This window comes from Talpa occidentalis, unplaced genomic scaffold (assembly GCF_014898055.3).
Source record: "Talpa occidentalis isolate TD23 unplaced genomic scaffold, MPIMG_talOcc4v2.1 talOcc4.10, whole genome shotgun sequence".
NCBI classification, from domain to species: Eukaryota; Metazoa; Chordata; class Mammalia; order Eulipotyphla; family Talpidae; genus Talpa; species Talpa occidentalis.
The window spans coordinates 23898730-23925248 of NW_023600993.1; the positions used below are offsets into that span (position 1 = coordinate 23898730).

General features: G+C 48.5%; 1 protein-coding gene across 1 annotated transcript in view; it reads left to right on the plus strand.

Annotated features, from left to right (window-relative positions):
- The first annotated feature begins 7957 nt into the window (after window positions 1–7957).
- The window catches only part of CMTM7 (CKLF like MARVEL transmembrane domain containing 7), a 42439-nt gene continuing 23877 nt past the window's right edge, over window positions 7958–26519 (plus strand). Inside the window, exon 1 of the mRNA XM_037525698.2 lies at window positions 7958–8116. Within this exon, the coding sequence (XP_037381595.1) occupies window positions 7958–8116 (159 nt within the window). The remainder of the gene's footprint in view (window positions 8117–26519) is intronic.

Genomic DNA, 26519 nt, shown 5'->3' on the forward strand with positions numbered 1-26519 from the left:
TGCAGCACCGGTTCGATCCCCGGCCACCGGCAAGGAACCCACAAAAAAAAAAAAAAGATGGAGAAAAATAAGCCGTGCATACACACAAAAATCAATGCTACCACTAAAATCTGTTTGAGGAAATTATAATAAGAAATGTTTATGATATTTCTTGGAATTTACAAAAGGCAGAGCAAGGTAAGTTGTAAAAAAAAAAAGTGGGATTTTTGTTTTTCTGAATTTCCTCCCAAATTTCTATAATAAACAGGAAATAACAAATATTTTTAAATGAAAGCTAAGAAGGCAATGAAACATGAAAACCACAAAAAGTAGGGGGTCAGAAAAAAACTCACTATTAGTGGAAAAATTAAGATCTTCAAGTCCCCTTATAAAGATAGACTAGTCGCCAGAACAGTTGCCAGAAAACCGTTAAGGATTATACCCACTGGTGTTGTCGTGCTTTGAAAGAAAGTTTAGCCATCTTTGGCCATCATTTATCTCATTATGAAAGATTTCATGGATAAAGTAGGAGAATGTGCCTCCGTCCCTCTGCTGTCCTCCCTGTCTCTCCCTTGATAACTTCCCAGAAGTGTTATAGGGCGGGGAGAGGGGCACCCCAGACCCTGCAAACCTGCCTGCTCTAAATAGTTTCTGCCATTATTAGAATTAGGAAACAATACAGGAAAGGCAAAGAATATAGTTTCTAAATCAAGCACCCAAAGTTACCCGTCCCCTTGTGGGTAAAAGTCCACCCAGACGGGCTTGACCCAGAGCAAGGCCCCAAAGCCTGCCGCAAGTCTAAAGCATCTTCCAGTGGGGACCCACAGAAAAGGATCAGAAACAAGATAAGTCTGGGAGGAAAAGAGCAAAATCAAAATCAAGACAAAAACAGCCATGTCACCTCCCCACGGGTCTCACCCACATCTGTGTCACCCAGCCCACGACCAAAAGGCAAGCGCAGCTTCTTCACGTGTCTCTTGGCTCCATGCGCCTCCTCCAGGTCTCCTGGCTCCATCCTGCTTCCTTCCTTCCTCAGTCTCCTCTGCAGCCTCTTCTCCCTGCTCAGCTCCACCCTCCTTTTGTGTGGGGCAGGAAACCTGGAACCTCCCCCTTTCCTGGGGACCACCCTGTTACAGAAGGAAGACTGATTCATAAAACAGCACGAACATTAGCACAAAAAGTTAATTGTTCTTACAATTGTGTGGTGCTTTGTTACCTTAACATTTTCAAATATTTTTTTTTAGACAAAGCAAAGACAAATGGTATGAGTTCACCAATGGGAACTGGGATCCAGATAAGCTCATGCTGGCAGAATTGAGCAGAAATCCCACCTCCATGTCCAATCACCTTCATCCCAGGCTACTTCAGATGCCACCTGCGAGTACCAAGTACTAACTCCCTGAACAACTGCATCCCACTGGTCCTCGCCACAGCCCTTTCCTGGGAGCCTCGTCACCCTGCTTTGCAATACTGAGGTCCATGCACAGAGCCACCCTGAGGCAACTGGGCCTGGAAGTCTGATCTTTGATCTCTGAATCCAACACTCTTTCCCCTCCACTTTTTTCTTGAGTCTCCAGATGCACTGCCTCGACTTTCACCCCATTTCCAAGTACAGAATTATTCCTTCCCCCATTTCCAAGTAGAAGATTATACTTCCCCCCCATTTCCAAGTAGAGGATTATTCTGTGTACACACCAAGCAGTGCACACTGATCATTTGCACTCAGACTAAGTTAATTTACTAGAACAGTGAAATTTGATTGGAATTGCTTAAGAGAGTCATCAATATTTGGGGGTTATGTGGCAACTGAGGGTATGTAAATGGTAAACAATTCTACCACTATCTAATTTAAAGATGATAAAGATGCACTCTGTGCACCAGGCATGGTGACTGGTGCTGTGGATGTCAGGGCAAAAATCAAGAAGAGCCTGCATGCTTTTGAGGGTTTGCTATGTGCCAGGCACAAGGCAGAGGGTTCTTGTGCCTTATTTTAGTGAATCTCATAGAAGGACAACTAATTACTCCCTCCTATGGGCCTCCCCTGCTCTATCTTAGTCCTACAGATTGGTATAGCGAACCATTTTGGACCTGGCTCTCAGCTCCACAATGGACACAGTGGGGACCTCTAGCCTAGTCTTAGCCTCTGCCCCATGGCAGATGATTTCACTGCCCCCTCTCTTCCCTGACTCCTTCCCCCCATGTTGTGTTGGCTACAAACTCCCTGGGGGCTTTGGGGGGAGTTCTTTTCTGTGAGTTATTCTACCTGCCATGTGACAGGGTCCAGCAAGGTTTGCTGAATGAGTGTATGAGTCACAAGTAACAAGGTGAATCCTCCTCCCTGCGCGCTCCCTACAAAATTTTCCCCAGAAGATCTCTCCATAACTGAGATTGCCTGAAATTCTAGTACAGATCCCAAAAGTATTTTATTTCATGCTTAGAGATCGTCTCTGATGGCTTATGGTTATAGAAATAGCAACACACTGGGGATCCCTGAGCCTCCAGGTAGTGGGGGTGTTCTTGTTGAAATATATAAAGATGTTCAGAATAGAGATGAAAAGGGTAACATTTATTACATGAACCACTATTCTATTCAAGGCACTGCCCTGTGTATTATCCTAGTCTTATATTTGCCCTGAGAGGTCAGTTCTGTTGTTGCTCTTTTTATCAGCCCAGGAAATGGAGACTCAGAGAGGGATCACAACTTGCCCACGGTCTCACATTTAGCAAGTAATGGAACCAGGAGCCACACCAGGTGGTGTGGTTCCAGAGCCCTGCCAGGAAACCAAGACGAAGGCTTCAGGGTCCCACGCAGAACCAAGCAGCAGGTTCCTCGTTGGCCTCAGGGCTGAGCGCAGCCTCCCCGCTGGCCACCCCAGGCCGCTCGCTCCACTCCGCTCCCCCAGCTTCCTCCCAGGGCCCATCCAGGCCTCTCTGGGTGTCCTTGGGCTTCAGCTGCTTGTGTGTGCCCATTGGGTGTGCCAGCAGGTAAGGAACTCCACAGTGTTCCTCAGAGGGGTCCCTGACTGGTTCTCAGAGCCAAATAAACTGAAAAATTCACTGGAAAATGTACTAGAAGAGTATCCTGACGTGAATGCTTTTGCCTTCCTATCCTACTCAGCCACGGCTCCCATAACACGGGACCATAAACTGTCTGCCTTAAACAACAGAAATTAATTTTCTCAAGCTCCCAGTGGCTTGCGTAATCCGTGGTGAAGGTGGCAGACAATTCAATTTCTGGCAAGAGCGTACTTCCTAGCTTGTAGGTAGCTACTATTTTGCTGTGAGAAAAGGAAAGAGACAGAGAAGAGGACACTCTGGTGTGTCTCTTGTAACGGCACATGCCTTCATGAGGGCCACTCTCATGACCTCATCTAACCTTATTGCCCCCCAAAGACCCTAGCTCCAAATACTATCACATTGGAGGTGAGGGCTTCAGGATCTGAATTTGGGAGGAATAAAAACATTCAAGCCATAGCACTGCCTCAGAGCCATCCCTCCCTCTGGGACCTGCATGTGGATTTTCCTTTTGGGATCCACAACTCCCCCCACTCAGTTCCTGGGATTCCCACTCCTAGCTCCCTGGGTAGGAAGAACTTCGCCTATCCAATAAAAATGTTCCCACCTCCTGGACATAGTCATGGTTGAAACACAGTGCCATGGCCCATGTTTGGGCAATGAGAGCCTGTTTTGGACTGAATTATGCCCTTCCTCCCTCCTCCATATTCTTATGTTGAAACCCTATACCCAAGATGACTGTATGGAGATGGGGCCTTTAGAGAGATAGTTAAGATTAGATGAGATTATAAGGGTGAGACCCCAATCTGATAGGATGGACATCCCTTTAAGAAGAGATACGACAGTGCTCTCACCCCGTACACACAGGAAAGACCGTGGTTTTCTGCGAGTCAGGAAGAAAAGCCTCACCAGAAACAGCCTGAGTGCACCTAGATCTTGAACTTCCAGCCCCCAGAACTGTGAGGAGATCAATTTTCTTGGTTAAGACAATCAATCTCGGGCCCCCTGGTGGGGCAAGGGGTTAAGAAGCAGTACTATGAAGCTATCCCCAGCCACTGCAGCATGGGCCGAGTTCGATCCCCAATTCCCAGCCAGCCAGGGAGCTGACACACATGGCACAGCAGACCTCTCCTGTCTCACCCACTGCTCCCCTCAGCAGTGGATTTTCGTTGATCCGTCTGTTCTGCTCCCAACTCTGTCCCTGGTGAATCCTCTCCCCACCCCCCACCGCATAACCCTGGCCTATACCCCAGCTCTTGTATTCATAAATAAATAAATATTAACAAAAAAAAAAGACAACCCATCTCCTTATTTTGTTACAGTATCTCAAGTAGAAAACTCTGGGCCAGAGCCGTTGGGAAAAAGTGGGGTTATTAACTGGGAGGAAATGTCAGCTTGTGCTGCCAGAGGTCCTGAGAGCAGCTAGCCTTCAATTAAGCCAACACAGAGGAGAATGAAGCCAAGAGACAGAGGTCCTCACTGTGCCTGATTTGAGCACCTGGATCCAACCACGCCTGAAATGATTTCACCTCTGCATACCGCAGCTACACAAATCAATGAATTCTTTTTACTTGTGTTTAGTTTCTGTCACATACAACCAAATGCACTCTAATACAGCATCAACTCCTATTTTATTCTTTTCTTCATTATATCATATTATCCAGTTACATCATCATCACCCTCACACTGATGTAAATGAGTTGTGGTCAGTGACACCTTAATTGAAGTCTCAGTACTACCAAGGCTAATCGAAGCATTGGAATCCACAGCCTCTGGGTAGGTGGAATGGAGAAGAACTTGGAAATTCTTTAAATTCTCACCAGTTATTCAGAGATCACCCATCTGACTGACTCCATGTGAAATCTTGAAAGAAAACCAAGAAGTCCTTTGCCTAAGTGCTTGCTCCCCTAAGGGAGCAAAGGGCACCCCAAGGGCCACCCAGAAGGCATCATGCCACTGTAGACACCGTAGTGTCCTGGGCAGCAGGGCCAAAATGCACACAAGCCAGCACTTAGCCCCTGCACTGCCTAGCATGTTGCTTACGCTCTTATGTGGTCGTGACAAAGTGATCAACAGGGGAGCCACCCTCAAGGTTATTTCCTCTGTGCCAGATGGAACATTGGCCAACACCAGTCAAAAAAAAAAAAAAAACCAAAAAACCCAGACAAGTCTCAACTGTAGTGAACTCAACAAAAGACAGTTGTTCTCAAACTCTAGTCACATCTGTATCACAGGGGAGGCGAGGGACAATTTTCTAAAACACAGAGAGCTGAGTCTAACCCCCAGAGTTTCTGACTCAGCAGTTCTGGGTGGGGCCCAAGACTTGACACAGATTTCCTGGTGCTGCAGGCCTGGGGACCATCCATTGATTTAGAAGATTGCTGGAGAACTGAAGAGGGCCCCTCGGAGGACAGGAAATTGTTCAGCATGTGGCTTTTCTGCTCCACCAAAGCCTTCACTTCAACAAAGACTCGTCATCTTCTTTGTGAAATCTTGAAGAATTTTATGCAATACCAATTTTCTGCCTTCAGGAATAAAGCTGGAAATGTCACAGCAGGTCCTTAGGATAATTATCTTTGTTTTCCAGAGAAAGAAGTAGTGACACCAGACATTATGGTTGTGGTCTAAAGAGAAGACAGGCATGGGAGGCAAATTTTTGTGTGTCATGAACATGATCAGATGTACACAAAGAGGAAAATAGTACAATAAACCCTCAAATGTCTCCACTTTGGCAATGACTGGTTCTCAAACTGGAGTGTTCATCAGAACAGGAGGCTTGTCAAAACAGAGATGACATGACTGTCTCCACATTCTAGAATTATCATTTACCACCTATGAGTGTCGTATGACCCAACAGTACTGACGTTCAATAATCCCAGAGGTCGAGTTGTAAAGATTATCTCCAAATGCAGGTATAAGCACCACACCAGCATACTCCGCTCAGAGGGTACATGGATAACATGGATAACAGGGCTCACTTGGGAGCCCTGTTTGGCTTGCCTTCATTTTTAAAGTAACCCCAAAAAAGTAGAATAGTGTCGTCTGGCAAACTGTTTGCAACTTCTAACAGAAGTAAATGTGGGCGCCTCCCTGGTGGTGCAAGGGGTTAAGCACAGCACTATGGAGTGATCCACAACCACTGCAGCACGAGTTCGATCCCCGGCCAGGGAGCAACCAACATGGCACAGCAGACCTCTCCTGACTCACCCACTGCTCCCCTCAGCAGTGTATTTCAGTCAATCTGCCTGTTCTGTTCCCCACTCTGTCTCTGGTGAATCCTCTCAGCCCCCACACCTCTGGCTTACACCCCAGCTCTTTTATGCATAAGTAAATAAATCTTAAAAAAAAGAAGTAAATGTGTGTTCACCTTGTGATCCAGTAAATCCACTCATAACTATTTACCCCCAGAGAAATGATAGCTTATGTACACACACATACATTCGCACGCACACACACACACTCCCCACCCTGTAACAGAATGTTCACAGCTTTACTCACAATAGCTAAAAACAAAAAAAGAAACCAGCTAGGTTCCATTGAGTGGTGAACAAATTAAAAATCATGATGCTTTCACACAGTGCAATACTACTCAGCAATAGAAAAGAAGGAATTATTGCTGTGGACTACTACTATGCACAACAGGGATAATTTCAAATGTATTGTGTTGAGTTAAAAAAAAACAAAAACAAAAAAACAAGGGCCTCCCTGGTGATGCAGGGGTTAAGCACCACATTATGAAGCAATTGAAGGCTCTGCAGCACCAAGTTCAATTCCGGGATGGCCGGGGAGCTACCCACATGGCTAACCACATGGTGCAACAGACTTCCCCTGTCTCTCTAGCTGCTCCCCTCAGCAGTGTATTTCAGTCAGTCTGCCTGTTCTGTTCCCCACTCTGTCTCTGGTGAATCCTCTCTCTCACACACACACACACACATGCATCTCTGGCCTGTACCCCAGCTCTTGTATGCATAAATAAATAAATAAATCTTTAAAAAAAATACAACAGAAAGGCAGGTTCTGGGGGAAGCGATGGCAGGCAGGGTGTCCACCACAAAGGTGATAAGCCCCTGGAGCAGTCCAAGAAAAGGCCCAAGGAGATGGAGGGAGATAAGGCATTCCAGCAGAAACTGAAAGAGGAGAGCAAAAGAAACTTGAGGAGCTAAAAACAAAGGCTGTGGGGGAAAGGCCCTCTGGCCACGGAGGGAAATCCGGCAAGAATTCAGCTGCTCCTTATGCCTGAGGCAATGGTGATCCTTAGTCCCATTCTTGCTTAGACCTCTGGCTCCCCTGCCATTGCTGCCCATCGCTAGGATGAAGTGTCTTGGAACCAGTCGTACATTTAAGTTATTATAAAGCAAATAATTGAACCACAATAACTCGACAATAAAACCCCAGATGCACACGGAGAACATTCTGTATTACTCTAAACCTGTCAAGTCCACAAAAGGGAGGAAAGATAAATTGGGAAGGAGCAGGAGGGAACTTTTGGGGGCGGGTGGGGACAGTGGTGGTTACACAGGTGTACACATACACGCAAATTAATGGACCCGATCATGGAAGGTTTGCACACTGTCCCGTGCACGAGTTCTCCCGCTATAAAGCACTCCTGGCACACATCCGCAGCCGCGCCCACGCACCATCCCAGGAGGCTCAGACCAGCTGCGGCCCCGGCCCTGCCCACCCCGGAGAGGTTACGGCCCACGGCGTCCTGCTTCCCCCTCCTCCAGCCCAACTTCCGCGCCCCTCGTCGGGCAGGGACCGCCACCCCGTCCCGGGCAGGGCGGCGCCCCAGCTGGCTCGGTGCCCCGCGGGGCTGCAGACGTGCGCGCCCAGCTCTCCCGTGCGCCCTGCAGACCGCACGCCCGGGGCCCGGCCCCGCCCCCAGCCCGCCCCCGGCCCGCCCCCCCTTATCTGGCCCCTCCGCCGCGGCCGGGGGAGGTGGCCGGCGGGCAGGAGCCGCGCGATGTCCCACGGACCCGGGCTCGTCCGCACCACGTGCAGCACTGGCGCCCCGCTCGGACCCGGGGCCGGCGCGGGGCTGGCGGGGACGAGCCCCTCGGAGGCGCTGCTGGACCGCGTCTATCCGCGCACCTACTCGGCCCTGCTGAAAGTGGCGCAGATGGTGAGCGAGAGCCGGGCCGCGGGCGGGGGTCTCCGGAGGGGCCGCGGGGCGCGATCCCGGGGGCGAGGCGCCGCCCGCCGGGGCCGGGTGGAGCCGCCGGAGCATCGCGCGCGGGCGGGGCGCGGGCCGGGCGCCCCGGGAAAGGTCGTGCAGGCGCCGCGGGGGACGTAGCCCGTACCCCGGTCCTGGCTCGCTCGGGCTGGGATCTCCAGGGACCCAAGTTTTTCCAGACACCCCTCTGGGGCCTAACGCGCCTTCTGATCGCAGCCGAGCGCACAAGTTTCTTTCGGTCTTCCTTCCTCTTCTCTGGCCCGCGCTGCTTCGACCCCGAGCCGGGGGTGGGAAGAGTCAACCCGGCGGCGGCGCTGAGGCGGCGAAACTCGACCTCCTGCCTGCCCCGGGCCTCCGCTTTCCTCCCAACCCAGCGCCCCAGGCGCCCCCGCTCCGTGCGCGGCGACCCGGCGAGGTGGGAAGAAGTGGGACCTTTGGGGCTGCAGACCCGGACCCCTGCGCTCCGGGGCTTCAGCGGAGAGGCCAGGTCTCCGGGGGCCCCTGGAAAGCAGAGGATCCAAGGGGATGGCCTGTTTTGGGGGAACCAAAACTTACTTGGGGGCGCTGGAGTGCTGTGGGGCGACTGTGGGGTGGGGGTCAGCTGTGGAAACGGGCAGGATAAAGGGCTGGCCTCGGCGTGACCCACAGGGTCTTGCACCGTAAACACTGGCTATGGCGACCTCTCTTCTCACTCTTTTTCCCTTCCCTTTTTTGTTTTTTTTTTTTTTCCTCATCCTTAAAAGTGGCTTCATCTTAAGCACTTTTTCCATTTGTTGAATGTGTTTTGAAACCGGGTCCGGCTGCTGGTGACTCTCCATTTGCTGTAAGGTTTGCAAGACGAAGGGTGGAGGAGGGCCTTAGAAGAGGGCTCCGGAGGAAGGAGCGTGGGCCTAGCAGCAAGGCCAGGCCCCTGCAGCCGGGACCTGCCAAAATGGACCCGCACCAGGGTCTCCCGGACACAGGGCAAGAGCTGCGGGCAGCAGTGGTACTCTGGGTGCCAGTGTGTGTGGAGGGGGCTCTTGTTTCCTACTTGACCCAGAGCTGGGCGAATGGGGCCTGAGTTCCCTCTGGTCTTAAAAAGTTATGTAGATGAATTAAAAATTAGGAACTTAGAGGCTCTTAGCTACTAACAAAAAACTGTTGTTCTGAGCAATGTTGGTTTTGAGCAAGGTGTTTTTTGGCTCAGGCTAAAAGCGCTGATCAAGTCCATGCTTCAAAGGTGAGCAGAGGGGAGACAGGTCCTACCTGAGCGTTGGAAGTTATATCATCAGTGCATTGATGAATTTGGTGGGCAAAGATCTGATCAGAAGCCTCCATCTTGGTCCATTAATTTGATGGGCCACGATGGTAGAGAAGAGAAACTTCCATATCACTTTAAACTCCTCCAGTAGCCTCTTGCCTGCAGCCCTTGTGCTGGGTTCAGGCAACATGGCAGGGTCTGTTCTAAAGAGGGCACCATAGACTTGAAGGATTTGTTCTCTGTGTGCCCTTCTTAAAACCATGCCCACAAAATTCTTACACCATCCTTCTTCCCTGGGGAGGCCCTTGTGACTGCAGGCTGCTTTGAGCAGACCCTCTGAGAATAAAGTTGCCTTGGAGGGGGGTCATATTACAACAGAGAGGCTCTTTAGGACCGTCTTCTTGGGCCTTTTGCCTAACTCCTTCCCATTCTGTCCCTCCTCTCTCCTGGGGCGCGTGCTTGGACATTTGATTTTTACTTGTCTTTGCTGGAAAATACTTGTGTAGAAGTTGCCACCTTTGAGTACTCTTTGAGTCTCTAATTTTGACCACTGATGTCTCACTTGCATTCTGAACATATCCCCTAAAGCCCAGCTCTTCTCACCATGGCCTGCTCCACACACCTGTCGACGTCTTACCCTAAAAAAGCACTGACTGGCTGTCCCCCTTGGAGAACAACTTCCTTTCTTTGCTTTGGGTCTCTCATGGGTCCACTACTGCCACAAAAAGGGGAGGTGAGAAAATAGAAAGAAAATGAATTCGTACGCGAATGTTGCCACTTGGCATGCCATTTTAATGCATCCTATGACCCTGTGGCCATGAGGCTTTCATGTCTTTGGTCTTCCTCTCTGGACTACAGACACAGTTACTGCATCTCAGGAACTAGGTTTTTTGTTGTTGCTGCTGTGATGTGTCGAGTCCTACTATTGTTCTCTATGGGAATGACATACTATATATTGTGCGTGTCCTTAGATGTTTTTAATAATCCAGTGAAGTTGGGCCTCCCTGGTGGCGCAAGGGGTTATGTCTCAGCACTACGAAATTATCTACAGCCACTGTAGCACGAGTTTGATCCCCGGCCAGGGAGGTGACCCACGTGGTGCAGCAGACCTCTCCTGTCTCGCCCACTGCTCCCCTCAGCAGTGTATTTCAGTAGATCTACCTGTTCTGCTCCCCACTCTGTCACTGGTGAATCTGCTCACCCCCTGCACCTTTGGCCTGCACCCCAGTTCTTGTATGCATAAATAAATAAATCCTTAAAAAAATCCAGTGAAGTAATGTGTTTGACAGATGAGGAAACTAGCTAAAAGGTTGAGCTGTCAGCTGCAGGGTTGGGCCAACCCAGGGTTCATCCCCAGGGACCCGCTTGTTAATAGATCTGGAGAAGTCAGTGCCTTAGTGAGGTGCCTGTTCACACTGAGGTAATACTTTGTTTGTTTGTTTGTTTGTTTTTTTAATAGAGGCATGTTTATTTATTTGTTTGTTTGTTTGTTCTGTTTACACGTGCACTGGCTATAGTCAGAAGCGCGGGAGGGTGAGAGAATTCACCAGAGCCAGAGCAGGGAGCAGAGCAGGCAGAAGGACCGAAATACACTGCTGAGGGGAGCAGCGGGCAGCAGGAGAGGTCTGCGCGCCATGTGGGACCCTCCTCCGGTGGCCGGGGAGCAGCCGGGGATCGAACCGGCGCCGCAGAGGCCGCGGGCAGCTTTGCAACCCAGCGCTCAACGGCTGCACCACCGGGGAGGCCCACACTGAGGTAATACTAACAATGAAGTAGACATAATAGCAAATGGCTAAGATGTGAGGGATAGGAAGAAATCAGAACCCTCATACGTGCCCCATGGGAATGTAAAATGATGCAGCCATACGGGAAAACATATGCCCACACACAAATTTGTGCATGTCTATGTGAAGGGTCACAGCAGCATTATTCGTCATCACCAAAGAGTGGGAACAACCCACATGTCCACTACCTAGTGAATGGATAAATAAATATGGTATAACCACACAGTGGAATGTTATTCTGCAAAAAAAAAAAAAAAAAAAAGAATGAAATTCTGATATATGCTACAATTTGAAAAACTTTGAAAGCATGTGAAAAGTGTCTCCCCTTGTATTAAATGCCTAGCATTGGCGCATAATTTATAGAGACAGCAAGTAGATTAGTGTTTGCTTAGGAGTGGGGGATTTGGGAGCAATGAGGAATGGCTGCTACTGGATAGAGGATTTCTTTTTGTGGGTGATGAAAATATTCTAACATGGGTCACCAACTGATGAAACCGTTGAATTGTATGCTTAAATGTGTAAGCTGTGTCTCAATAAATCTGTTAAAAAGAAATAGATGTAGGGACCAGTGGGGGGAGTACTCTGAACGAGACCCCCTCGGTGGGGAGGGCACAGCTGTGCCTCCGGAAACTCCCTGGTATCCTCCTGCATCCACTACTGGAAGGAGGAAGGTGCACCCATAAAACTCAAAGTCTGAGCTAAAGAACCAGGTCTCAGGCCTCCCCGGTGGTGCAGCGGTTGAGCACTGGGCTGCGAAGCTGCCCATGGCCTCTGCAGCACCTGTTTGATCCCTGGCCCCCGGCAAGGGTGCCACATGGCACACAGACCTCTCCTGTCGTGCCACTGCTCCCCTCAGCAGTGTACTTCAGTCCTTCTGCCTGCTGTGCTCCCTGCTCTGGCTCTGGTGAATTCTCTCACCCTCCCGTGCTTCTGACTGTACCCAGTGCTTGTATAAATAAATAAATAAATCTTAAAAAAAAAATAAAAAAAGAACCAGGTCTCCTGGCATCACCAGGGTACCCGAGGACCTGAGCTGGGAGGGATGTCCGGGGGTCGGAGGCGTCCAGATGCCCAGCATCGTGGCCTCACCAACACTCCTCATCACTTACATTGTTCAGCGGGCACTTAAGAGTGCCACATCGAACTCCATTTCTGCAGAAACAGAAGCTGTGATTCTGCTCTGGAGACAGGCAAGTCCCAAAGCCATCTGGTCAGGGAGATAACAGCTCCGATGGTTGCCCACATCAAGGAGGAAGGCTAGGGAAATGAAGGTGACGTCTGAGCTGAATCTTGAGCCACAAAAGTGCGTTTGTAGGCTTTGGAGTTTCCCATTTGTTTGGTATGTGTAAGTTGGAGATAAGTGCTATGTTGGTGGGGTAGTGGTGATAAGGAGACATATAGCTGTACATGAGCCAGTATGTATTCTTACCTTCCCACCTCCAACATTTAGAAAGGATGTCATCTCATTTATTGAGCAGCTGCTATGTTCTTAACTCTGTGTGAGGCATGTAAAATACAGCCACTAACAAGATAGACCCTTTCTGCCATGGCAGAAAAAGAGAGACTGTGATATTTGCAGAACTGTAATATGGAAGGAGAATCAGAATGTAGTTTCACAAGCAGCAAAGGTGGAAACCTAAACGTCTTCCAGAAGGTTTGTTTATTTATTCAGCAAATATTTGAGCCCTTACCATATGCTAGGGCACTGTGGAAAGAAGTGTAAACAAGACAGATCAGCCTCTGTCCCCCTGACATGCTAATAGGGAAAATAAACATTAATCAAATGATTATAAATATAGAATATAAACTGGGGCAAAAACTGTGAAAGAAAGGTATTCAGTACCATAAGAATTAACCAGGAGATCTGCTCTGTCTGGGAGGTAAGCCAGGGCTTCTCTGAAGAAGGGGCATTTAAAGGATGAGGGAACAGCATTATCAGTAAAAGGAAAAGCACAGACAGTGGCTCTTAAGCCTGGAGGCAGGAGTATTGTCATGGTTGGAGGGGAGAAAACAAAGGTGAGAGTGGCATGGAGGAGACTGGAGAAATATGCAGGGACCAGACCTCCCCGAGGCCCTCTGGATCATGCTGATCATGCTATTCAAAGAATATCAGGGACACATGCATGTCTCAATCAACCCACCAAGGATGTAGTGCTTCTCACCCCCAGGGCTGTAGTGCCCCCTGCTGGTCATTTTGGAACCTTGTGAAAACTTTCTTTGATTGTCACAGGGATTTGGATCGAATTAGGTAGGTATCCATTTTATTTGTTACAGGATTAACAGTGAGGGCATTGCCAATTCTTAATACCCTAAAGAGATGGTTTGTCTTTGGTGAGATTGAGTTGCCGACCCAGGCTGGGTGGAACCTGAATGGGTGTGTGTTTGGGAGAATATATGTTTTCTGACTCCCTGAAAGACCTTCCAGGAGGCCAAGGCAATTACAGGCCTCACTTTGGGAATTCACAGCCCAGTTCCCAAATGGAACTAGACTATGGGGATCTCAGCTTCTGGTTAGCTGTGAATAGGCTATGAGTGAAGAATAATCAGCATAAGCCTGCAGGGCCCACCCCTTGTGTTTGGTTCACATCTGTACAGCAGGGCAGCACCAGTTTGGTTCCCAAATGTGCTCTGCACACCCATTATCCTATTTTCTGGAAGCTGGAGAGTAGAAGGCAGCAAAGAACCACACTGCCAAGATCCTTTGGTCTCCTTTACCCCACCAAACCCAACACTGGTCCAAGAACGAGAAACTACTTTCCATCGAGGGTCAGACAAATAAAAACAATAAGACAAATTGTGGGCTTTCTTCCCAATAATAGAAAAAAATGCTCATTGTAGAAACTTGGCGAAACACAGATAAAATGGACTCTCCCAGCCCCTCTCCCTCGAGGTTAACATGTAAAATACAATTTCATACTACTTCATAGTATAAAATAATATATAATTTGCAGTTATGTGGCTTGTTTTTACAAAAGTATGATCTCTGCACATTTTGCAAAATGCTTTCTCATGGAATGTGATGACTGTTTCCCCTATTGCTTAATGTCCACCTGCAATGTAGTCTTTAACAGCATTGTAGCCAGTCTTGGGTGACCCAAGCCTGTGTGACCCGGCCTCTTTCCCCTGGTAGCACAAGGAGCTTCCTGTCAGCCTGTGTACTAAGGCAACCTTGGTGAACATCCTTGCAGGGAAGTCTTTGTGTACAAGTCCATAGATGCTTCCTCAGGGCCCATGGCAGTGACCTTGTACAGAGAGAAATGCAGAACTTCTTGCCCTTCTGAGCATGATGGCTTTAAAATATTACCTACCTAAAAATTTGATTCCTCCCAATCAAATACTGTCCAAAAATGAACAACGATGTAAGAAAATAAATGTAATTTTTTTTAATTGTCTAGACTTCCTTATCCAGAAATTGCCTGGAACCAGATGTGATAGTAGTAATTATTTTAAGTTGTAGCGGTGCTCTTAGTATCAGTGTTTGCAAAAGGAATAATGACCTTAATGTTGTAGCAGTGCTTTGGGTGTCAGATGGTTTGAAAACGGAACCATGACCTGTGATGTCCTATAGTGCATTCACATCACCTGCATGTCAGGACTGTGTGTTCACGTACACTGAAGAATGCTAGGAACACACAGGTCCCAGGCCTTATTTTTTCAGGTATGGAGCAGGTGATTTTTTTAACTACTGGAAAGAATTCCCCGTCAGGGTTCCCTAAATAACCCCCTGCCCCCAGGTTGGGAATGTCTGCCCAGAGGAGGTAGTGCTGTTGAGAACACCAGCTGCAGGGCCCAGAATGCTGCAGAGACGGGAGGGCATGAGTGCATGGTCCTGTGTGAAAATGGAGAGATTCCAGGGTGCTCTGACCTCCCAGAACATCCACTAGACCCAGCAAGGCAATCACTCTAGGGCCTCTCCATGTGGAATGTATTAATTTAAATTACCATTTCAGAGAAGGCCTCCTCTGCTCCCTTCCTCCCAGCCCATGGTCCCCCTCTCCGGGCCAGTGCATCCTGCTCAGTGTTGCTGGACGTCCATCTGTTTCCTCCTCTCTGCCATCTGCCTGCCGTGTGGCCCAGGCGTGCTGCCCATGGAGGCCTCCCTCTGACCGGCCGCCGGCCACATGCTCGCTTTGTCACCAGTTGGGCAACTTGGCTCCCTGGCCCGCTGCTGCTCACCCCCCTGCATTCCTCACTGGGGTCCTTAGTAACTCCTGGCACTGGCTGGCTCTGGCTCTGAGCCCAGTGCTGACAGCTGGGTCCTGGTGCCCGAGTCTTCCTGAGCAAAAGGGTGAGATCTCTCCCCACCACAGCCTCATCCTACGCTCCAGGCGGAAATCATTCATGAAGTTTCTCTGCCCCCTGCAGAGAAATTACTTCCCTGGTTTGTGTTTTACTCAGCAAAGGCTGGGATATGGCTCTTAGTTTCCAGGGAAAACTGCACTTTTCTCCCCTTTACTTTAGCTAAAATTTAAAATTGATTGATAAAGAGAGAAACTGTTAAGGGTTTCCAAATATTAACCATAGAAAGGATTGCTGTGAAACTTATGAGAAAAGAGGTACCATCCTCTTTTTCAAAGACAGAAAATCAAGTTCCTTCAGAAGGGAATGGGAGGCTGAGGGGGGGGAAGGAGAAATTAATTAAATGTTCTCAGATGCAGAGTAATTGGAACCTTCTGAAAAGCAGAGAAAATTACTAAGTTTAGTATGGCCTCAATATATTTTTACTTACCTCTTTCTCTTAGATTTTCCTTATTCTCCCAAGAAGGCAGCAGTAGCTCTAATGAAAAGTCTTTTTTTGAACTCACCCAGGCAAATGGTAATATTAGTACTTAACTAAGAACAGTAACAGCATCTATCACTCATTGAGGCCCCTTAGGTGACAGCCACTTGTCCAGGTGTTTCAGTTGTGTTACCTCACGGAGGCCTCATGACAGGTCGGTGCCACTTCTCAGTGTCCCACTCTCTTTCATGGTTCTTCCCAAAGCCATACTAAAGCATTAAAAATCTTTTCCAAACAATATTCATGGTTGTATAGAATTGTTAATACTGCATTTACTTAAAAAAAAAGTTAGCATCCATGTGATCAAGATTTTTATAAGTACAAAAAGTCCCCCAACTCCTAGTTTCCCTCCTTGGAAGCTACCATTTTCTAGTAACTTCTGTGTGTGTGTGTGTGTGTGTGTGTGTGTGTGTGTGTACTTTTCTACCCCAGATGGGAGCACACTTACACTCACTACCTTCCATCTTGGAGGTAATTCCACATCTGTTAAGTGTTCTCTTTCTTCTCATTCTCTTTACCATCTGCCTAAGTAACAGAGCATGGATTTAGCATAATTTATCTAGCCAGGCCCTATTGACAGGCATTTAAGCTAATTCTCATCTTTTGTTACCTCCAGTACTGCAGTAGATACTCTAGTATATATCATAGTTTTCTGTGTACAAGAATATCAGAGAGAAAAGTTCTAAAATTAGAATTCCTGGATCACATGTTGCCTGCTCTTGGAATTGTTCTCATCTGTTCCATAACTCAGATTCTCAAATATCACCTTCTGGTCTTCCCGAGGGCTTCAGGGGCTTCCGTGTCCATTGCCATTGAGAAAGACCCCACTTGGTGTTCAGTGAATAGTCCCACTATTCTAGTGATCAATTTAAACTTTAAGATATTAAGAACCTGTAACATCTAGACAACAAAAAGACCTGTGTGACCAGCATTCATCTTAGAATTTCCCAAAATCTATCACAGGAAATGTTGCCATTAACTTCCTTGAAGCAGAGCTAGAAATGGGAATTCTCATTCTCATGCAGCTGGTTTCTAGAGTAGAAGTAGGAAGAGGAGCCAGACGGAGATGGATTTCAGAGGGATAGCCTCAGCCTGGCATTACAGGGGCTCTAGGAAGAAGGTGCACCACACAGAGTCTCCTGTTTTGAGCTGACTTGGGCTTTCGTTTCCTTTCTTGACTCCATCCTGGGAGAGAAGTAGATAAACTCCCAGAGTCACCTCTGAGCCAGACTGTTCCCGCCACAGAAGGAAATTATTAGCAGAAAGTTTCAGATGGGGAAATTAGCAGCAGCGCCCCCTGCAGTATCTAGGGAGTAGTAACTTGGTTAAAGGGAGCCCAGCTGAGCACCAGTGGAGTGCCTGCTTGTGTCCGGTAGGAGCCACTGAAGCACTTCCTGTCTATCTGGCTTCTGCTCAGGCCAAGCTGGTGTACTTTGGGAACATAAAAACCAGACTGCAGCTTCCACCTGTAAAGTGGTTTATCAGTATTCTTGTCCAGGTACCCCTGGATCTGTAATGCCCAACAAACTGCATTAAGACTTTGATCTTGCATTTTTTTTTAAAGATTTATTTATTATTTATGCATACAAGAGCTGACGTACAGGCCAGAGGTGTGGGGGTTGAGAGGAACCACCAGAGACAGAGTGGGGAACAGAACAGGCAGATTGACCAAAGTACACTGCTGAGGGGAACAGCTGGCGAGTCAAGAGATGTATGCTGTGCCATGTGGGTTGCTCCCTGGCCAGCCGGCTATCAAACTCGTGCTGCAGAGGCTGTGGATTGCTTCATAGGTCACGTCTTAACCTCTTGTGCCACCAGGAAGGCCCTGATCTTGCTTTTTGCTGTCCACCCAAAAACCACTGTTATTTTTTTTTCAACTCCTAAATGAAGCAGAGCTGGGAGGAATGAAAAATAAAATCAATAGGGAACTAAATTATTTCTGTGATATTTTTATGGAAGAATCACAGATGTCATTATGGAAGTATAAATAACCTGACGGTATCTGTTTTAACTCCTAAGAACACAAGCCTAGCCACAGGAAAAGATCCCTGGTGTTGGATTTCAGAGATGGGGCACCCTCTGATTCTCAGCATTTTGTTGCTATGATGGAGGCAAAAGAACATGTGTTTGGACCAATGTGTACCTTTATCTCAATTTTAGTGCTCTTGTTTTCACAAAAGTCCCTTTTGCAAAAAGTCATAGCTCAAATGTCACCTCCGTGGCTAAAGTTCATTGAGAACTCATCACCAACCTAGTCCTGTGTTATGAACTTGACACAAATAATCTCATTTCATCCACCAAAGAGCCCTACCATTTAGATACTACTGTTTTTCATATTTTATGTCCAGCATCTGAATTCACAGTGATTATGCAGATACTGCCACAGGGCTCAGCTCAGTGGCAGGAATGTGTAGGTGTTCACCAAAAGCACATGTTCCCTGTTTCATAGCGTTGGGTTGTTTCAGGTTGACAGCTGTGCAGACACAGACGTTTCCTGTAGTCTTTGTATATGAATTCGGCCATGCAGCTAGTTCTCAGCAATGGAATGAGAGTAGAAGTGCTGTCTGTCACTTCCTGTCTGAGCTTTTAAGAAAGAAGCAGGGGCCTCCCTGGTGGCGCAGCCGTTGAGTGCTGGGTTGTGAAGCTGCCCGCAGCCTTGGCAGCACCGGTTTGATCCCCGGCTGCGCCCCGGCTGCTACCCCCCCTCCCCGCTGTTCTCCCCTCCCCCTCCCTGCTCCCCTGCTGTTCCCCGGCTGCTCCCCACCAGAGGAGGGCGCGCAGACCTCTCCTGCCGCCTGCTGCTCCCCTCAGCAGTGCAGTTCCGTCCTTCTGCCTGCTCTGCTCCCCACTCTGGCTCTGGTGAATTCTCTCACCCTCCCGCGCTTCTGACTGTACCCAGTGCTTGTATAAATAAATAAATAAATCTTTAAAAAAAAAGAAAGAAAAAAAGAAGCAGGATCCTCTACTCTTTTCTATCTGTCCTCAGAGAGAGGAAACACCCCAGGTCTAAAGATTGTCTGCTTCCCCTCTGGACTGTTCCCTGTTCTGCTACTGAAGACTCTTCCCGATATACTCCACCCCCACCCCCACCTATTTAAGACTGTTCCATAATTCCACCTACCTCTGCCACCACCACCACCACCAGCACCAGCACCTGCACTGTATCCTGTTGTCCTGCTCTGATTTCTTCACCGCACTAGCTATGAGGGATTCTAGCTGAATCCCCTTGTTCACATCCTTACTTGTAACTTGTTTCTGGAAGTCTCCCCCAGGAACCGAACTGCACAGGGACTGGGACCTTTCTGTCTGGGTTGCCACATTCTGTCTGGGTACCTCATTCCCAAAATGTTGCATGTTTTTGAACCAGTGAATGAATGAATGCAAGCATATTTCCTTGCCAACGCCTCTGCTGATAGTATTTCTTTCAAAAAAGCCAGCCTGGATAAAGTGCTTGCATAGTGCTGTGTCAGGAAGTGGGGGGCAGGGGTCAGCCTACTGGAGGATGGGTCCCCCTGATAGTTAGGACATGTCATGGGACCTGGGGCTCACAGCTTAGACCTGCAGGCCAGGAAGCGGGGAGTCTCTGGGCAGAGGAAGGAAAGGCTGAGAAGATACAGGTGGGGACCCCAGTAAGCAGAGGCTGGAATGCCCACGCAGACTTTCTGATAAAGATAGTTTCTGCACTGACTGCCAGTTTGAGAGCCCTTTCTGTTTTGTTTAGTTTAGCTGACAGTTTTCCACTGACTCAAACAGTCAAAACAGCGGGTGTCTACGCTAAAGCAAACAGAAACTAAAGCAAACAGCAGCCAGCAAGCGAGGAGCGAGGAGCGAGGAGCGAGGGAAGTGCCTGTCAGTTTATTAACAGGGCTGCTAATTTAAGGCACCACCAAGAAGGGCTGAACTGTGGCATCACTGTTGGATTAAAGGCTGAAAGAATCAAGTGCCAGATGTGGCGATGCTCGCTCTCAGATCTTGAATTCTGGTTCAGCTGCTCACCCTTTGGTATGGTCCCAGTCACAGCACTTTACCTGCTTCCAGTTGCTTTGTCAGGTATTTATTTAGTACCTACTCTGTGCCAGGTCTATGCCAGCTGCCAGGTGCTGGGGATATAGTAGAGAACCAGGAAGATCCAGCCCCTCCCCGTGGGCTAATAATTTAGACACCAATTTAATGTTTCATTGCCTGTTTAGTATCCATTGTTTTAGGCACTGCTGAGAGAGAGGAGAGAGAATGTTAATTATATGATACAAATCTCTCATTTAGAATTTTTATTTTATACTTAATGAAAAAGTTTGTTTAGACTTGATTAGACGTAGATTAATATTTCTTCTGAATATTTAAGAAGGAATACTGATGAAGGAAAATTAATGGGTTAAGGTTTTCCTAACACTTTATAGTCAGAGTCCTCCTCTTCTAAATTTTTTTTTTTTAAGTGTTTTGACTATTGTGGTCTGTGCCAAGACTGAAGATTGCAGCATCCGCAGAAGAAGCTGCGGAAGAGCTCGCGCCGTGGGCCTGGGCTGCTCGCCTGGTTTGTCTCCCTTTTTGGGAATGATGTCAGAGTCACCAGCCCGGTTGTCTCCAACCAGGTCTGCAGACTTGAAGAAGTGGTCCTTTTTTTTTTAAGATTTATTTTTATTTATTTATGCATACAAGAACTGGGGTGTAGGCCAGAGGTACAGGGGGTAAGAGAATTCACCAGAGACAGAGTGGGGAGCAGAACAGGCAGATCGACTGACATACACTGCTGAGGGGAGCAGCAAGTGAGACAGGAGAGGTCTGCTGCACCATGCGGGTCAGCTCCCTGGCTGGGGATCGAACTCATGCCACAATGGCTGGCGATAGCTTGATAGCACTGAGACTTTTATCTCTGCGCCACCAGGGAGGTCCAGGAGTGGTCTGTTCTTGCTCCGAGATTTTCTTCCATGCTGCTGTCCCCCAGAAAGCGAGTGTCTATGCTGGCCTATTGGGCATGGGCACGTGGCAGGTAATGGTAACTGCTCTACGACTACTGTCTGGCTGGTGGGCAGCCATTGTGAGATATACCCCGGACTTGAAGGAAGTAAAAATGTGAAAGAATGAGGGTCTTTGAATCAGTAAGTGTGGTTAGTGCAGTGGTGCTGTGCATCATGAAGGGGAAGTACAGGGCCCCGTAGCACCACTGGATGGGGCTTCCCCAGGTTGCTATTAGACCGTCCCATGGACTTGACCAGGGGAAGGAGCAAGGCAGAGGTAAAGGCAGGGAGAGTGTACTGGGGGAGGCAACAGCCTGTGCAGAGGGCCAGTGTTGAGAGAGGAGCTGGAGGGTCTGGAAATTTTTTGGGCAATGCATAAAATGAACTTCTGGTGGTGGCGAAGCATAGAAGAGGCGTGAACCACAAAAATAAGTTAGTGGCAGTTCTATTAGGCTTTGGTATTTCTCCATTCTCCATTTCTCCAGTCTTCCAGAAACTGCCGGAGGAATTAATCATGCTGTGAGCATGTCAACTGAGCTGTTTTATCTAGAGCTTCCACTGAAAGTATTTGAGATTTGATGTTATTACACAAATATGATCAGAGCAGCATATATATATGTATATTATATATATATAAACTTTACATGGTTGTAATTTACTGATTTCATAAGTTCATATGAATTGCCCAGCCCCATCTCTGCCCTTGGATGAAAGTTTATCTGTTTGGCATTTATGGGAGCCAATTGTTCCCCATTTGCAGGTGTATGAGAGGAGGCTTTGTTTAGGATGAGTCTTTTGTTCATGTCTCTTTCCTGTTCCCTCTTCTCTGCCCTCTTCCAAAGGCACCCAGACCAGAGCAGAAGCAGATATGCTTGTTGGGGGACTAAATGGCCCTCTTTGTCTCACCACCAGGCAGCTGTTGCAGCAGCAAGGAGGTGAGGGGAAAGGCAAGGCGTAGCCAGGTTCCAGCCTCACCAGGTTATTTTTAATAAGTGAAGGCCAAGGGTGTGGGGAGCTTTCTGAATCGAGGTCTTTGTTTTCATCTGGCACTCAGATGACTCAAAAGGAAGAGGGCAAAGGAGGTAAGCAATTGAGAGGCTGCCTGAGTGTGTCTGACTTCTGGAATGATGTCACTGAACTTGGGGACACAGGTCACAATAATACCTTTGAACTTGGGACATGGTAGAAAGGGCTGGAGCAGGAGGAAGGCGGGGTCCTTGTCCACACTGTAGCCCCATGAACTTGCCTGTCTGAAGGGAGCGGGTCACCATGGCAAACTTTTCTGCCCCCTAAAATTACAGGCAGCCAGAAGGCAGGTGGGAGATGGGCTTCCTGGGGAGTTGTTAACTAGAACTGGGTCAAAGAACAAGACGGGGATAGCTCGTAGCTTGCTTAGAAGGGGTGAGGATGGGCACATTTTCTCATATGTGGATATGTTTGGACAACCAGAATTGTCAACATATTCTGAACATGTCAGGAATCCGAGGCGGCTACCTCCTTATTGAGTTAGCAAAGGGAGTTTCCTTTTGGCCCCAGACAGCAGTATGGTCTCTGAAATGGGGATGGTGGAGGGGTAGAGGGGGTGTCGCCCCACACCACCCAGCGTCCCCTGGGATCTCAGTGCCACCTGCCATCTCCTCTCCCAGCTCATTTCTCTGGCTGGCTCTCTGATTCCAGTCCTCACTGTCCTGCTGGATTGACAACCTCCTGCTATTGACTTCTGTGTGTCTTCTCCCCCATCTCCAGGCCCCCTGCCGCTCCCCTAGTTACCCAAAGTACAGTTCTGCCTCCGGCTCTTCTGTGCTCAGTAACCTTCGCTGGCTCCCTATGACCCCCCACGCCCCTGCCCATGTAACATCTACTCTCTCTGCCTAGAGTTTGCCACCTCCTCCCTGCCAGCTCTGTCCCCATCATGTCCCTTCACAAGGGTGTGGGATTTGGACAGCTCATTTGCTGCCAAATATGCCCTGTGCCTTTACACCCCTCTGCCCTCCCTGCTGTGTTCTTTCTGTGGCAAGCCTCCGGTGCCCCTCCTCTGCATATTGCAGTCCAACCTCCTATGAAGTCCACATGAGGCCATATCTGCGCCTCACAGAGGACATGCTCGGCCTCCCTCCTCCAGCCCTGCTTTCCTCATGCCCTATCCCTCCCTCACAGCATCTGTCCCTGTTTTCTTATAAGACACTGGTGTCTGGGTCTGAAGCCCCTTAGGACAGAACCTGTGCCTAAGCTGTCCTTATGTCATGCTTATCTCCTGGTGACAGCTCACTGGACTTAGGAGAATCGCCACTAAAGTGCTACTCTGTGCTAATCACGCTCAAACATCCCATTTACTCTTCCCAACAAACCTCAAGGAGTTTTAATGCCTAAAATCTATGGCATGTGCGTGAGTACAGGAGCAGGCTGCTTTAAATGTTGGGCCCGAACCAGCTCATTTAATCCTCATATCAATTCTAGGTGGTAGGTTTCGTTATTATACCTATTTTAAAGGTGAGGAAACTGAGGCCTGGGAAGGATAAAGGTTAACTGGCACTAGTGATTGTGTTTGTGTTTGTTGATCTAGGGGGTGCTAGCCATGATTTCCTTACTCTGATTGGAGGCCAGCCTTTGACCCTGCCCAGCCTTCCTCCTCCACTCCTCACTGGCAGCACAGGTGGCCTTCACAACTGTGGTTTCCATCAGTGACGCATGCTTACAATCCTTTCATGGTGCTCATGTACTTGCTGTGTCATTTTTTTATCCCAGACTAATTTCTTCTTCCCAGGCTGTCACTAATTTGGCATTCTGCTGCCTGGGTTTTCACTCAAGCTGTCCCATACCCACATTCTGAAATTCAACAGGCATTTTACTTTTGGCATGTGCCCCCGGCAGGATGCCAGGCTTCCTGCTGGGGCTGGCCCCACAACTTCTCCAAATACTTATTTCCCAGACAGTGGTCAAAGAATTGAGCAGTGTAACTAGTCCTCTGCATCAGAGCATCCATAGGATTCTTTTTTGGCAAAGTGGAAGTCAGGGCCCCCCGGTGGCCTAGGGGTTAAGTCTCAGTGCTAGCAGGCTATCACCACTAAGGCCTGAGTTCAATCCCCGGCCAGGGAGCTGACCCACATGGTACAGCAGACTTCTCCTGGCTTTACTGCGTGTATTTCAGTAGATCCACCTGTTCTGCTCCCCACTCTGTCGCTGGTGAATCCTCTCACCACCCCCGCACCTCTGGCCTATATCCCAATTCTTCTACATGAAAAAAAAAAGTGGAAATCAGTGTAATCTAATGTGCTAAGTGCAGGGCTGTGACATGGTTAATATTCAATAAATAATCACTTTAGTAAATAACTTCATTCTTTGCATTTAAAAAACTTGGGTTCTGTTAGCTTTGACTGCATGACATTCAAAACCAGGCAGCCTGTAACACGAAGTGTGGGTTTCTCATGTGACTGAGGTCAGCTGGACTGGCTTGGCTCATCTTGAACAAGACTGGCTTCCACATCTCGGCGCCAGCTTCTGTCATATGATCTGGGCTGGGTTCAGCTAGGGTACCTGCACTGACTCAGCACTGTCCCTGTGTGTTTCCCATTGTCTGGGGACTGGCAGGCTAGCAGCTTGGGAAAAGTGGCAGGAGGTTGCAGTGTCACAAAGCGCACTGAAGCTGGAGAAGCATCACCGTGGCCCTTGGAGAGAGTGGCCATGTTGCACTTTAGGAAAACCAGTATGGGGCCTCCCTGGTGGCGCAGTGGTTGAACGCTGGGTTGCGAAGCTGCCCGCAGCCTCTGCAGCGCCAGTTCGATCCCCGGCCACCGGGTAAGGGTCCCACATGGCGCTCAGACCTCTCCTGCCGCCCGCTGCTCCCCTCAGCAGTGTACTTCGGTCCTTCTGCCTGCTCTGCTCTCCATTCTGACTCTGGTGAATTCTCTCCCATGTTTCTGACTATACCCAGTGCTTGTATAAATAAATAAAATAAATCTTTAAAAAAAAAAGGAAAACCAGTATGTAAATACTGGGATCTGCCTTTCATATGAAATCTTACCAGGAAGCAGATGACGATGATTGTGACACGCTGAGCTGCCCAGGGATGGGTGGGACCCTCAGCATGTGGAGGTGGCAGTTCTTTGTGCTCTTGTTTCTCCTTCTTGAATCCCAGGGCTGTAGGGAAGTTCAAACCAAGGACTCCCAAAAGTCACTTCTGCCCGCCACTGGCATTTTTTTTTTTTTTTATTTTAAATGTGTGTGGAGCCTCCTAGCCCAACAATTTTAGCAGAGCCTCCAGTCTGGATGATTCAGGGAAAGCATCCTGTCAGTGATGCAGGAGTAGGTGGGATCTATGGCACCAGGTGCAAGTGGTCCCCACCACAGGCGTCCTTGTAGAACATTTAGCAACAGCTGTCTTCCAGTTGAGCCTGTTCCAAGAGCATCTCTGCTGGGGGCGCCCCTCAGCCAGAGTCCCAGGTGTAGGTGGCACATATTTTCTCTCTCATCTGGACCCATCACTGTCCTCTGGACAGAGCTTAACTTCCTTATGCAAAGAACCAAAACACAAAACCCAGAACAATTCATATTCTACTTTCAAAACAGACCAAGCGGGACCTTTTTTTGGTTCCACTACCTACTCCAGCTTACTGTGGTTGCATATTAAATGACCCCAAAAGGTAGCGATGCAAAACAACCACTTTGCTCACAAATTCTGTGGGTCAGGAAGGCAGGACTGAGTGAAGGGGGCTTGTCTTTGCTCCACAGTGAGTGAGCTAAGGCTGGGAAGACTGAAAAACTGGGACTGGATGACTGGAAGGCTCGCTCATGTGTCACAGATGATGCTGACTGGCCAGACAACCACACATGGCATCTCCCAGTGGACTGTTTCCTGCTGACATCATGGGAAGGCCACAGGGTCTTCAGAGTTTCTCCTACCAGATTATCCAGAGACTGAGGGCCAGAAGGAGGTTATCGAGACCCAGGGCCTCAGAGTTGCTCCTACCAAACCCAAGGCCTCCCTGAAGCTGCCAGAATCAAGGGGGGGAAAACAGATTCTGCTTCTTGGTGGGCAGCAGCCAGGTTCTAGGTGTACGTGATATGGGGAACGTTGCTGTGGCCATTTTGGGGAAACATGATTAGTCACATCATACTGGAAATGGTTTCATATACCTCATTACCAAGTCAAGGCAATCAGAATATCCTTGGCGGGGGTGGGGGGGGTGGTTTGCTAGGGAGCTTGTTTAAGCCTCTAGTCCCATCCCCATTCCCACCCACCCCTACTTACCACCCCCACTGAGTCCTCAGGGAGAGCTTTGCAAATGAGTTCATCTGCCCAGCTCACAACTTGGGAAAAAACATTCAAGAGGCAGGAAAGAGTATACTCTGGTTAAGAATCACATTTTAGAGCCAGGTAGGAAAAAATGAAGCCTTTCTCTATGCATAATGTGCGGGCAGGTACCTGTCTGTGTTTCAGTTTCTTTATCTGTAGAAGGGGGGTAACATTAGTATGTACCTCTCTAGGCTTCTTGTCATATTTCAGCAACTCTATGCCTGGCACGTGGTTAGTCCCTCATGAATATTAGCCATTCGTGACACTAATCGTCATTATTATTTCAGCACCTTGTAAAAA